The sequence below is a fragment of the Melampsora larici-populina genome, assembly GCF_000204055.1.
Source record: "Melampsora larici-populina 98AG31 unplaced genomic scaffold MELLAscaffold_3, whole genome shotgun sequence".
Classification (NCBI taxonomy): Eukaryota; Fungi; Basidiomycota; class Pucciniomycetes; order Pucciniales; family Melampsoraceae; genus Melampsora; species Melampsora laricis-populina.
Window position 1 is genome coordinate 1,132,602 of NW_006768767.1, and position 13,728 is coordinate 1,146,329.

The 13,728-nt window shown below is 39.3% G+C and overlaps 4 protein-coding genes across 4 annotated transcripts; 3 read left to right on the forward strand and 1 right to left on the reverse strand.

The window, feature by feature from the left end:
- Positions 1-345: 345 nt before the first annotated feature.
- On the forward strand, positions 346-2,688 carry MELLADRAFT_59523 (uncharacterized protein; the record flags this gene model as incomplete). Its single annotated transcript, XM_007404942.1, has 10 exons — positions 346-374; positions 417-487; positions 630-791; positions 889-1,063; positions 1,151-1,617; positions 1,726-1,776; positions 1,941-2,300; positions 2,374-2,427; positions 2,523-2,570; positions 2,636-2,688. The coding sequence occupies 10 exons, from the start codon at positions 346-348 to the stop codon at positions 2,686-2,688; spliced, it is 1,470 nt and encodes a 489-aa protein (XP_007405004.1).
- Positions 2,689-2,815: 127 nt separating this feature from the next.
- Positions 2,816-5,576, reverse strand: MELLADRAFT_41874 (uncharacterized protein; the record flags this gene model as incomplete). Its single annotated transcript, XM_007405303.1, has 15 exons — positions 2,816-3,115; positions 3,189-3,258; positions 3,346-3,428; positions 3,521-3,550; positions 3,650-3,786; positions 3,863-3,948; positions 4,042-4,168; positions 4,239-4,262; positions 4,340-4,436; positions 4,546-4,649; positions 4,760-4,826; positions 4,896-4,988; positions 5,081-5,190; positions 5,265-5,377; positions 5,468-5,576. The coding sequence occupies 13 exons, from the start codon at positions 5,165-5,167 to the stop codon at positions 3,044-3,046; spliced, it is 1,077 nt and encodes a 358-aa protein (XP_007405365.1).
- A 1,857-nt stretch (positions 5,577-7,433) lies between these two features.
- Positions 7,434-7,945, forward strand: MELLADRAFT_102290 (uncharacterized protein; the record flags this gene model as incomplete). The annotated part of the gene is made up of 2 exons (XM_007404943.1): positions 7,434-7,713; positions 7,818-7,945. The coding sequence occupies 2 exons, from the start codon at positions 7,434-7,436 to the stop codon at positions 7,943-7,945; spliced, it is 408 nt and encodes a 135-aa protein (XP_007405005.1).
- Positions 7,946-9,941: 1,996 nt separating this feature from the next.
- On the forward strand, positions 9,942-11,746 carry MELLADRAFT_76644 (uncharacterized protein; the record flags this gene model as incomplete). Its single annotated transcript, XM_007404944.1, has 2 exons — positions 9,942-10,605; positions 10,667-11,746. 2 exons carry the CDS (start codon positions 10,000-10,002, stop codon positions 11,744-11,746), a joined length of 1,686 nt encoding a protein of 561 aa, XP_007405006.1.
- Positions 11,747-13,728: the final 1,982 nt, after the last annotated feature.

Sequence of the window (13,728 nt, forward strand, 5' to 3'; positions counted from 1 at the left end):
AACAGTCAAACGAAGAGTTTGTGTGGGCTCAAAGAACCACCACCACGTTTTCGAGATATTTGCTGGAACTCGTAGAAATGTACTGATTGTGATTTGATTGCTGAAATGAGCCACCAGAAGGATCAGATATATGTGATGAAGGATGGATTTCATTTGGATGAGTAAACAAGAGATGAGATGAATGACAAAGACCTATAAGCAATTGATTTGACCAAGTTGACCCACTTGAAGTTGAACTCAAGCATCCCACATTTCCTATAACTCATCTGAGATTACTCTCTCTCTCTTTCTCGTGGCTCAGGCTCAGCTACCCTATCCAAGAGGTAAGGCATTCATCGAGCCACCATGCCAGTCAATTGGACCAGCGGAAAGAGGTTTGTCTCTAGTCTTACTATCTCCCAATCAACTTCTTCCAGGCTCTTGACCGCTTCTGATTACCCTACCATGACCGTGAACAATTCAGACAGCTGGCAAAGACAAAACTGCAGTAAGTAGGCCATTCCAGTAGAAAGAAGATCACAATGAATCATTCGAGCTCATTAAAACCTCTTTTGCAAGTCGAACCAAACCGAACAAGACTAAGAATAAGAACGTTCCTCATAAAAATCTTGATCGATCGATACCCGCAGACAAGCTATTCTCCAAGTTTACCTTTGCCTCTCATATCAATCAACCTCCACTGAGGTCTCGAGGCTTACTAGAAGAGAACATCGTTCCAGAGCCTTCAACTCAGCCAGCAAGCGCAGCCAACTCAACAGTCCATACCCAATCTGGTAAATCCCGTGAACTTCGTAGGTATCAAGTTTGTCCTTGGATCCCTCCTGTCCATCTTGATTTAAGATTGGTCGGAAGCAAAAAGTTTATCGCAGTTCGTACGTATGCCCGCAGTCACGAATGCAGAGAAGAGAGATAGTCTTTTGAAAATGAAAAGTTGGACCTGGCTTCTAAAGTCAAATGAGGATCCGATTGCAAGGCAAGATAAGATTGACAATGGCGTGATATCACATCACTTATCGAGATATAATGGTGATCATGCATCCAAAGCTGATATGAAGAAAATGGGGTGAAAACTATGATGCTTGAGATTTGTTTTCAGGGTTCGAATTCATCACCTCCGTTGAGCTGACTATCGTGGATCTTTGACCGGTAGGTACCAAAATGACGGGCCAGAGCTCTCTTTACCTGTGTCTTCACCAGGCATTCGAGAAGGTGATCTGACCAGAGAAATCAATGGCAGCCACACTTCTCTCTCAAACAAGACTGACCGACAGTCAGACAATGATTTACCATCTTCGACCATTGAAGAATCTGAGGGGTCGCAGAGCGCGGGTAAGGGCATTCCTCATCAAATCATCTCCTATAAGGAAAGCGAACACTATTCCGAAGACCAAGAAATGAAGGTTCCTCTCGGCTACGATTCTGTTTTCAAAGAGCCGGCGCCCAGTTCACAAAAAGACGTAGAAGACACTTTTACAAAATTTCCTGAATCACCACTAGAGGTCAAGGGACATCGCATGCCTACTTTACAACATAAATACCAGACTATACCTAGTCTCTTGAAGTCAATCGAGGGTTCTCGACGCCGGCTTCCGAAAGTCACATCAAATGTCATCAGAGGTGTGGAGAACAAATCAAAGTAAAGCATTCTCATCAAACATCTTTTCGCATTTGCCATGAGCATTATCCACCTGGGAAATCTTCAAAGGCCTCTTGACTGATTTATAGCGTCAAACCTTTTTGTTCAAATTTCTGAAGAAATTCATTCGAATTCCAAAGGTATATTTCAAAAACACATCGAAAGATCAGTTCAACTTCAGAAAGATCGACGTCATCTGACGATTTTTCTGACATACTAGCAGCTGCCTCAAATGCAGCTAAGCGAAGAAAAGTGAATGTAGGACAAACTTCGACTTTTTTTGATACAAATACCAGTCATTCAGGTGGAAATTTTACCAAGAGAACTATATCAAATTCCGATACGATACCTGAAAGAGACTTGCTTTCCTATGAATCTGATAAAAGCTTTTCCGAAGTTTCAAACTTGGAATTCATCTCTTCACTTAACTCTCCTTCTCCTAAAAAAGAGCCAATCAGAACCGAATCAAAGACTATCTCGACTGGATCATCAGATTTAGATTACCAAAATGATTCAATGATCCTTCAACCTAGTGATTTTGGAGTAACAACCTCTCAGGAGGATATAATCGAATTTTCAGATTCTGGAATGAATAGCACGAGCCGTATGGTGACAGAAGATCTAGAGGATCCTTTGATGGAAATAAATCCCAATGTTAAACCAGGTAAGCTTTGGGGTATGTTGTCGGACGAAAAATGTAAGAAAAATTCAATTAACAATTTCTCTTGTACCTCTAGTACCTACTAGGGAAGAAAGTGAAGGAGTACCTGAAACTCCAGAATGGTTGAAACGTATGTCATTAAACTTGGGGTTCACTCCACCTAAAATGAGTAGGCTTTTGAGGAAGTAGCTATCAGAAGAAAACGACTTGAACTTCAATATGTAGGAGAACAACAAAATGAACGCAAGGCACTGTCACATGAGATCAACTATGGTATCATTTGTTGTTTGGCGAGTACATGAAAAGTGTTGATAAGCTTATTCTGAAGTGTATCCTAGTTTTTCAAGAGAACATGTATGTTAGAATTCAACCTGCGCCCAAGTCTTCCTAAAAGCTCTTCAAAAACCATGTTACAGAAGATCTGTTAGGTCAAACAATACCAATCTAGACCAAAGGAAATCTGAAATTCAGCTCAGAGGCAAGGATTTCTGTCGAGTTTTTCCTCTGGGGGCCAATTTATAATCAAGCCTATTCAAGGTATGAATCATCAATTCTGAAATCAAGTAATACAAAAAAAATAACTTTACAAAGTTCACAATGCTTTTCAAGATATGCAATCAAACTAATCCAAAACTTATCCTACATCCAAAACAAAAGTCTCACAAACCTGTCATCAACCAGAAGTGATAAGCTTCAATTGTAAAATTTCTTCAAACCAAATTGACTATGACCTTTAATCGTAATCTTCAAGTGCTTTCCTTGACATTTCCTACATTCTTTGTAGTTGTCATACATTTTAAATTCCTTTCTGGATACCTGTAAATAACCATCCAAACTTTTATTAGCCAAGATACCCCTTCTGCCAGTCTGATGAAGTTAAAAAATACTTATCTCATTAAACCTGTTCACAGTTTCCTGCTCATATAAGCAATCACTACTAAGTTGATTTCCCAATGTAATCCTTTATCATTAAAGCCATCCGAACGAACAAAGGTATAATCAGTATGATGTTTTTTGTAGTACACAAAAAGGAAAAAAGGAAAATCACCATCCAGGTCGAAAGTTGTGTTGTCGACCAAACAGTTCTAATTTTCTACCACCAGGACAAGCGCGTTCAATCATCTGATATATCTGTTAAGCAATCAAGGATTCAAATATTAAAAGCATGATTCTCAGCCAGATGTTCTCAGATATGATGTCAGATGGTCAAGTGCCCTGCTGACCTCATCAGGTTTCCTTGACGTCTCACGGACCTAAAAACGATCAAGTCACAGGAAAAAGGACGTAAGATAATGGGAAACGATATAACACGATGAATGACATTGTGACACTGAGGTGACTTGAAGACTAACTTCTGCAACAATCACATCGGTATCGATACCTCTCTGTACCCAACTCAAAGCGTTTTGAACTTCTTCAGCTGTCATTGTTCCTTCTGCTCTATTCAAAGGCCGTTTAAATCCTACTAAACAATGTTCTTTACTATGATCTACAGATAATTTAAACCCAAGATGATCAGCTATCAGACAAAAACTAGGAAACAAGAGAAAGAGGCAAAACTCAACTAAGATAATGTCCCGTTCTACCCGTTCTAATCAATCTTTGTAATTGGTTAGTCTTGACCCAAACAATTTCTTCAATTCTTTCATACCTAAACCCCCGATCCAATCACCAAGTTTACCATATCAAACCAATCAATAATTCTTACTTGAGTTTGACTTGTATAAAAAAATCTGATACTGACCCCCAAGTTCTCATACAATCTCTACCTAATTCTAAAGCTCTACCTGTGACCCAAACAAAAACTAGTCCTCCATCTCTTTGAAGTTGTGCAATTGGCATCTTTAACATTTCATCATCTGTCATGGTACCTATTTTTTTTTTCAAATCAATTTAAATCAATCAATCTATAATCGAAAAAAGGTGTATATACCTACTTACCATATGGTAAACTCATATGAATATCTAGAATAATTGATAAATCGAATTATTAAGAAAATTAGTTGATTTTAATGAAGGTTTAGTCGGTTGAAGAAACTTACCCCAAGGAGGATCCATCATGACTACATCAAATTGACCCAAGATTCCAACATCTAAAGCTCTTAAATCACAATTAACCCATTGAGCAGGAACAAGATTCTAGAAATCATTTAAAAGCCGTGATGAGTTTTCTCATCTGATTCCAAAAGTTCTTCATATATATATTGAATGGAAATCTAGAAAAGGAATCGATTGAAATTAAACTCACTTGTTTTGATAATTGTCTTGGAGGTGAATTCATGGATTTTTCAATCGAAACAGGATCTTCTACCATCCAATGAAGGTATCTACAAGTATCCATTCGATGACATGCTACATATAAAGTATCAATCATACGCAAAACAAAAAGATAAACATGAATTGGTTAACTTTTAGAAAGAAGAAAAAGTTAATGTTTTGAAAAGTTGATGAAAAAACGAAACTGTTTAGGTAACTACAATCGCCTAAACCAAGATCTGTGTGTGGTCTGATATCCGGTCGATAATGTACCTAGAAATCAGATTGATATGGGTTTAGGACTTCGGATGTAGGTTGGCTAGTTATGGATGGGTGGTTTACTTTTTTACATTCGACTTGTTGTTGTCTACAATGTTTTCTTGAAGTCCAAGGACAAAGATCAACATAATTCGGGTCTTGTTTGATTCTATCCATCTAGAACAAAAAAATCAATCATGATAAATCAATTGATTAGATATCGAGAAGATTTCGTTGGTTGTCTTGAAGTTGAAGGATATTTGACTCACTTCATTTCTTTCAATGGTCATAGGGTGAGGTTCAATGAGTTGTGGTTTATTTTCTTCTGTTTCGATGTCGATGTCTTCTTCATTCATATTGTCTTCTTCTACTACCCGTTCTAATCGTCGAGAATTATAATCAATCATTGATATTCTGAACAACAAAACAAAAACTGAATTTCAAGAACCGTACGAATAATGATGGTATAGATTTCTTTCTATGTAATGGTTTTGTTGAAAGTATTGTGAGTTCCGATTAAGTTTGTGTATTTTGTTTCACTGATGATGTATGAAGTTGGTGTAAAACTTCAAAGTTTTTGAAACCCAACGGTCAATTATGTTAGATTCAAAGTTTCATCATCAATCGAATCAATATTAAATCAAAATCTTTCAAACCTTTTGGAAATTTCTTTTAAGCTGTTGTCTCATGATTTCAATCAAGATTCATAACCTGCGATTAATCGATTGTAGACGACGATGAGCATGTTTTCGTTTTGTAATAGGTTTAGTTGATAAGGTGATCTGAGCAGATTTCACTTCAGTCTTGCAGATCCAGGGGTGGGCGAGGCGGCAAAAGGACACAGAGGCGCGCCTAGCTTGGTGCACGCTCTGTATAGCTCAGGGTGCCATCAGCAGCTTGATTAAAAAGGACGATTTGTGAGTAAACCTCCTTTGAAGACTGGTTCCACATGCTAAAGTCTTTTACCTGTAGGAATGGATTCTATGCTATGACAAAGGCTTACTCAGCCTCGATTGCTAGGGCTCACTCGACACGTCTACACTTGATACCCCGACTGGAAAAAAAGGAAAACGCGCTTGCCCCACTACTCACCAAAAATCAAAGCACTTGCCGGAGGCTCTGCGGCCAGCATTTTCAGCTGAACGGCTCTGTCATCAGCCAGATGTAGAGGCTAAGCAGAATAACAGTAGGATGATAATTACGGTACTCAAAGCTGTGCATAGTTTCGTGTGTATAGTTTTTTTGGCCCGAATATACTTTTTTCGCAACTATACACGACCTGGGCAAAGTATATTTTGGTTGACAGTTTAGCCACCAGAATCTGATCAACAAACGCAGATATACATATGGGGAGCTCAAAGCTATGTAGTTTTTTTGCCCAAATATACTTTTTTTTCCCCGCAAAAAAAAAGTATATTTGGGCAAAAAAAACTATACACACAAAACTATACACAGCTTTGAGTACCGTAAATTTACAAGGTTTTTTGACTCGCTGTCGCTCCTAGACAAAAAAAATGAATCTCTTGAGCAAAATAAAGAACACGGTATTATACAAAAATGATCAACCTTTTGTGCAAAACAAACAACTTGGAATCCATATCTACAGTCTTTGTCTTTAGAGAACATTACAACATTACTGAGAAGAGAGTATTTACAGCATTTCAAGTTTGTGTTTAACTTGGATACAAGACCACTCCATCCACGTCGTCTATCTTCAAAACCTTTCTTTATTTTTGGCTTAATTTGAGACTTTAAGAATTATTGAAAAGCTTTTTTCTCACTTGAGTTGCTTGAAAGGTGTTATGGTACTACCATAATTACTTGACCGTCAAACGCTCACGCTTCGCATTGGTCACTGGATTCAGCAGGCTAAAAAAGTGCGACCAACGCGTCGATAGGTTAAACCTCACGGCAGGCGAATGCAAGTCCGGACTCCGAGAAAACACTTTGACTGAGGAAAGAGAAGGGTGCGTTCGAAACACCGGTGGCCCGAAAACGCGTTCTCAAATTGAAAAACCCAAAGTCCTGTCATTCATCTTTCTGTCTTCCCATGTCTTCATTAAGGGTACTCAAAGTAAGTATGTACGTGTACATACTTTTTGCTATATACTTTTTTTGGCGGGGAAGGCGAGGCCAAAAGTATATTTTTTTTCTTTGTCCCCGCCAAAAAAAGTATGTAGCGAAAAGTATGTAGCGCTACATACTTTGCTTTGAGTACCCTTATTGTTCACTTCTGCCAGTTGAATGATGTCTCCGGAAATCTGAGGGAATCTGGCAAAAGGCGAAAGCTGTGCACCGGGTGAGGCCGTGGGCGTGTATATATGTAGTGCACCGGTGAGCATCTGTAGGCCTCTGTGGGCAAGCAAAACATCCGCTTGAAAACATGGAAGATTTTAGAAATGAACTCGAGGTTTAAACTTGCGGTAGGACAAAGCTGAGCAAAGAATGAACAAATGTACAAACCTTTGAAGGGTTTGGAGATTCTCCAAAACCTCCGGGCGCTTTGACTAACACAACATACACATAAATCACATTTGTCTCTCAGCTTTGGTTCATTAACTTCGCTCAACTCCTTTCAATTGATTGGTAGAATTCAAGCTTCAAAAAAATTTCACAATCAGCATGTCTCGAATTTTGTCACATCTGTTTATCAGTCTTACTATCTTATTGATATCGCTCATCTTGGCTGGGTTAGGGGTTGAAGGGTTCAGTTTGGCTAACAGCTGCACAGTCTGCCAGTACGATGGAACAGCTTATAACGCCAGCAGCGCTACTGAAACCGCCACTGACCTGTGCATCAACGTCAGGAGTGATATGGGTGTCGCTTGTGTCAACAGGGGTTGGTATACACACTTTAGGGACCACAAACATGGAGGTCAAAAGACATATTGTCGACTTAAATGTAAGTCTGTACACTTTTAAACACCGAAACTCTCCAAGAGAAGATATGATCTGTGTTGAATTTATCGTTCTATGTTTGATCTCGTCGGATTCATCGCTTGCTAGGTCAGAATCCAAACACTCCTTGTAGCAGTCACTTGACTGAACCACCCAACCCTCCATCACAAAAAGGACCACATGAATCGCTTATCGGGGGTGTTCACATGCCATGTAACCAATGGCCCATTTCTTGAATGAGGTTATTTGGTAAAAATTGTTTTGATTGGTGCCGCAGGTGAGCTTTAACTGTGTTCTATAGACCCTCTTTTGAGATGGACTGGATGAGGACTCAGTGCACAATCTTTTCAATTGCTAGATAATCAAGGACCTCTCTATCTTGTTTCGCCAAACAGTTGTTTACGTTCTGGATGCGTTTTCACTTTTAACCTGTCCTCAGCGCATTGGCAATGGTTGGTAGTAAACCTACATCTTCCTCGGTCCATTTGAAAGCACTGCTTCGCAAAATTCTCCCTCAACAATATCAAATGATGGTCATCTTGTGTTTCCTTTAAATTTATGACTCTTTTTGCTAGCTACCTTACAACGGTTTTCTCAGTATCGCAATATTGTAGCATCAGCCCTCATTCTCCTAATTTCACTACATCTTTCATTCCATTGAGTTGACCTGGCAGTTCTTATCACAGCATAAATAACCCATGTGAATTGATCAAAAAAACTAATTGATGAAATTTTAATGATAGCAAACAATGATTGATGAAGAAACCAAAAGGGACGAAAAAGATAATACAAGCAAATCTACAATTCACATATGTTTAGAAATACAAATCATGCTGACATAGGTGCAGTATTTTATACTTGAAAAAACTGTTGAAAATGATATCATGTACATATTATTTGATTAAATTCAATAAGAACTTTAAGCTCAAAAGCTGAAACTTGACCTATTGAAATCAAAACTTCAAAAAGAAAAGACTTGAATGACAATGATAATCAAATAAATGTACTTGGAGAAATGTTAGGAATGATAATTGGACTCGGAGTAAACCTATGGATTTATTCAGATTGATCTTAAGGAAAAAATTTCAATAAACCTAGCAGTGAAAGAGATTAGAATAAAGTCCAAGTATGTTTGACTAATCATCACAGTGTCCTGATTCTGCTTCTATATTTGGTTTTTGGTTGTGATCTAGTTGTGATGTTGAATGATCTGATATACCGGTGAGGGATGGCATATGTATCTAGTTGATGTACATTGCGTTGTCAGATTTGACGCAAGGGCTTGAGCAGCTGATCTCTTTTGCGCCAGAGCATGTGATTGTGCAACTAACTTGTCCGCGCTCAAGTTGGCCTAAAGGTAACAATCAAATCAGTAAATCAGAAAACATTCTTCCTAAAGTTTCAAAATGTTCTCTACATTTATTAAACAGCTTATGAATCATTTTTCATATAATTACTTTTTTTTCTACTTTTAAATTCTCAAATGTTTGGGGTGAAGCACATGTTGGACATGGTTTTGGTCTTAATGAAAAAATTCTATTGATACATGATTCACACCGGTCATTTTTTTAAAAATGTGCAAGTTTATTGATCAGTAATGGGAATAAATAAATTCCAAGCTTCATTCATATTTTTTGTTTGTCTGTTATTCTATTATTTTTTGCTTGCTTGCATCTTATGATGACATTCTGAAATCAAAAGACATACATAAATCAGGATTAAGATCTCTATCAGATTTACAAATAGGACAAATATTGGGTTTTGACTGATTACCAAAATAAACTCAGTCCATAAAGTTCCATTCCAAGTCTCTAATCCAATAAAGAGAGAGAGAAAGAGACTAAGAAAGAAAAGCACAGTTCTATCAGACTGATCACATCTTGGGATACTTGGTCTGATAACAGCTTTTTTTGGAGTTGTATCCATGAGCAAGTTAGTAGCAAGCTGGTTGGATGAGGATCCATTTATTCATTGAAAGAGGAAGTAGTTGACATATCATTCTTTAGGTCTAGATATCAAGCCATAATAGTTGATGTCCTCTCTTGTGAGGGAAGGCATTCCAAATTCCTCGGTTGCTGATCAGTCCGCGCACAAAACCGGGGCCGGGGCCAACAGGTTCGCGAGTCGCGCTGCCGCGTCCAGTCAAACTCTAAATTTAACACACCCTCAGTTCGTTTCGCGTCTTGCATACACCCATCTCGTTCAACGTTGCTCATTCTCGCCTTCCATCATCACTCTCATCTTTGGCTTTCATTGAGTGAGGATTTACTACGCAGTCAAAATACGGGATATGAACGCTCAATCGTTGAACACGCGTAATGCATCTGGGATTGCGAATGAGGCTTGTAGCACCGAGTTCTTATGTAGAATTCCAAGTATTGCAAAGGATTTGACCCAGTTAAAGAACACTGGCGAGAACTTTGTTCTGTGGGAACGAGAGCTGAAAGTCATGATTCATAACCTTTCTGGAACGTCCGACTACCTTCAAGACCAGTTCGACAAACACGATCCAAAATTAAACCGAGCAGTTTTCAATCTCATATTCTGGTCAATTCACAAAGAACTCCAACATTCTCTTAACATCGATGGGTCTGCTGGAGAAGCCTTTCAAGTCTTGGCAGATCGATTTCGATCGGCCCCGTTGACTCCATGTATCATGAATCGGGCGGATCTCCCTGAAGAAATTTTAGACATCATCGTGAATATTGTTTACCTTTATTCTTCCAAAGAGTACAGCGCTATGCGTCAGAGAAAACAGGAGAATAGGGGATCATGGACTTCCCAGGAAGACATGGAGGACGGAGTATACAAACGACTACCGCCTCTCACTACCTTCCAAAGCCTGGCTTTGGTCAATCGAAAGTTTTACAGGCTCTGTCGTCCTAGATTGTGGCAGGTATGAATGTCTTGTGTATGGATTTCAGTTCACACTTAACTGACTTTGTTAATTTGATCAGAACCTCCGATTTCCAACCTCGTTACCTACTTCTTTGTCACATTGGACCCAAGATATACTCTTGAATCATGGGAAGCGAGTCAAAACTTTCAGTTTTCGATTAGAAGACATGTCGCTTATCACCTACGTCGATGGAGAACTTTCAGACTTGGAAAAGAGTGCTTACGATAACACAATGCCAAGAGGTGAATTAGAAGACTTGACGGAATACTCAGTATTCGGAATTGGACAGACGAACATTCGAAAAATCTTCAAAGCCTGTCCTTGTCTAGAGTCGGTAATAATGTGTATTCCAGAGAATACATATGTCTCACAGCCGTCTTCTGCCAGGACATCCCGCTTGATAGGTCTATTTGGACTTATCCCCCAACTTCAACATTTAAGATTGACGAGCCTCAGATACAACTTAGGTCTTACAGGCGAAATTGTGATTGATCTTCTCAAGAAGCTACCGTCTCTCGTATCATTGGACCTCTGCCACTTCAAATTTTTTGAAAAGTCCACCACAGAAGAATCCTTGGGATGGAACCTGGCCCAGCTTCAGAAGCTCTGCGTAATACGTCTTTTTGAGGTCACTTGCGAAGATCAAACTTGGAACTTGAAGTCTTGGCTCCAACAGCTTACAACACTTGAGATTAGCGATTGTCCTGGGTTGACACCTCGCATGGTGCACAAACTCCTCAGTGGTTCTGCTCCCTGTCTCACTAGACTTAAGTTACACGTTCAGCATCTCTCAGGCAAATCAGATTTCGTTGATCAGACTGATCTCCCGGCTCTTAAACAACTCATCCTCGGAAGTGAAGCAGGGGTTTCCATTTTAAGCTTTAAGGGTTGTAAAGACATAGAATTGATTAAATCTCCTCGTATAATGACCAATGATCTATGGGACTCGATGAAGCATCTTTTATCTATATACACATGGCCTAAGCTCTCAGTTTTGGATCTTCAACATAGACAGATGTACATTGATCGAAGGAATTCGCAAAGACCAACTAAGAAGGACGTGGATGAAATATGGGATACTTTAAACATCAGAATCTTGATCACTAGAAAGAGGAGTCTTGTGCATCTATCTGGATAGGGCCGCCAATCTTGATCCAAGAATGTGAAGGGCTGAAATTTTGGAATCTTTATTATTATTTGAAAACTTTTTTCTCTTGTCCAAGTTCTACCCAATGGATCAACAACAGTACTTAGTCAATCTATATTTCAAACATCTTATATGCTCAATGAATGATTCAACCAAAAATTATCCACCTTTTCATGAGTCACATCTTCATGAGTTATGATACAATCTCACATGAGAGTCAAGAGCTCTTGCTGAACAAATCCGACGTCTTCAAAGTACATAAGTAGTACATACAACCCACTTTGGTAACTGGTGGGTGACGTGTGCAACCGACTGCACACCACCAAAAAGCTGTACTGATTTTCAGTTGCATATGTGACCCAAAAACAGATTTGGTAAGCCAAAATGTGAAAGAAGGCGCATAACGAACTTAACCAAGTCCCTTGCCAAAGGCTCAAGCCCCAGAAAGAGACACCAAATAAAACGGAATCCTGGCGTGAGAAGTAGCCTGTATTGGCTCAAAGAATACTACTTCAAATTCTTCCGTTTGTCTCTAAATAAACATGTCTTGAGACAAAGGAAAAAGAAAATAGCAAGGGGCCATTATCTATGTACCAATTGCAAGCTACTTTCTATCTTGCTGGGAAGTCATTTTTTTTGGTAGTTGAAGATCAATCATTTTGACCACTTTCTGAGAATTACAGGCTTTGAGCAGGCTCACCGCTCAGAAAAACTGAAAAAAGAACCATTGTTGATCCCCCAGTAGCCCAAGTTCCAGACGATATTTGGGGGAGCTTGCAATTGGATCATATGTAATGAATATTTGCAGTCTTCCTTTTATTTACCTCCGCGCCCTGTTTATTTAGAGACAAACCAAAGAATTTGAAGTAGTGTTTTTGAGCCAATACAGGCTACTTCTCACGCCAGGATTTCCTTTTATGTGGTAAGTCCCTTGCTGGGGCTTGGGCCTTTGGCACAGAGCCAGCCAGGGACTTGGTTAAGTTTGGCGCACACACATTTTTGCACATATGTGCAAAAAATTGTGTGATTCTCAAAAACACTACAGCGCTTCATGAATTTATTGGTATTATTTATGTGATTTGTGTTACAGGTAGTTTTAACCTGTATGTCCCCAACTCAGGCAAAACTGGACCAGGCAGTTTCGTCTGAGTGACAGATTGGGTGGGAAGATGTCCCTTTTTGAATGTTGTCCCCACCTGATTGACATATCAAAACAGGTCTCTTCCTTTGGTGCCATACTATTGCAGGTATCTAATCACCAGATACAAACAGTCACACCAATTGAAGAATATCACCAGTTGAATTCTCATTCTTCACACTTTCCCTTCACTCACACCCAATTCGATCCATATTTCTTGTTTTCCTTCAATTTTTTGAAATTTCCCTTTTTCCTGATATAGAAGTCAGACCTTTTTATCCTCTTTTCTCCTTCCTTGTCCTGTTTTTCTGTCTTGAACTGACTCACTTTTTTGATTGTTATATTGTAGAAAGGTGCCAGTGAATATCTATGCACCCAACATCAAACTCATTGTTGCTTGCTTGGTCTTGCAAGGTGTTTCCTATCCAGAAATCCTTAGGACCCTTGGAGTGGATGTGTCACTCACATCCACTTGTCGGTGGTATGACCTTTACCAAACTACTCAAGCAGTCATTGCCAACCCTCTGGGACATATGGCCCGCAGACCTCCCACCACATTAGCACAGCCTGAACGCAAATCTGTTCTCAATTCCCTCCGACTTGATCCAACCCTTGATCTTGACAAACTTCAAAGCAAAATTCATGAAAATCACGATATTCAAATGTCCTTGCGAACCCTTTCAGTTGAGCTTTGTCATTGCCTTCAATGGACCCGCAAGAAAGCAAGCACTGTTCATCCTAATCAATCATTCACCACACAAGCAGACTACATTGAGGATGTCTGTGGCATCAATCCTAGAGGGTTGGTTTTTACTGGTACATGTTTTTTTCTCTC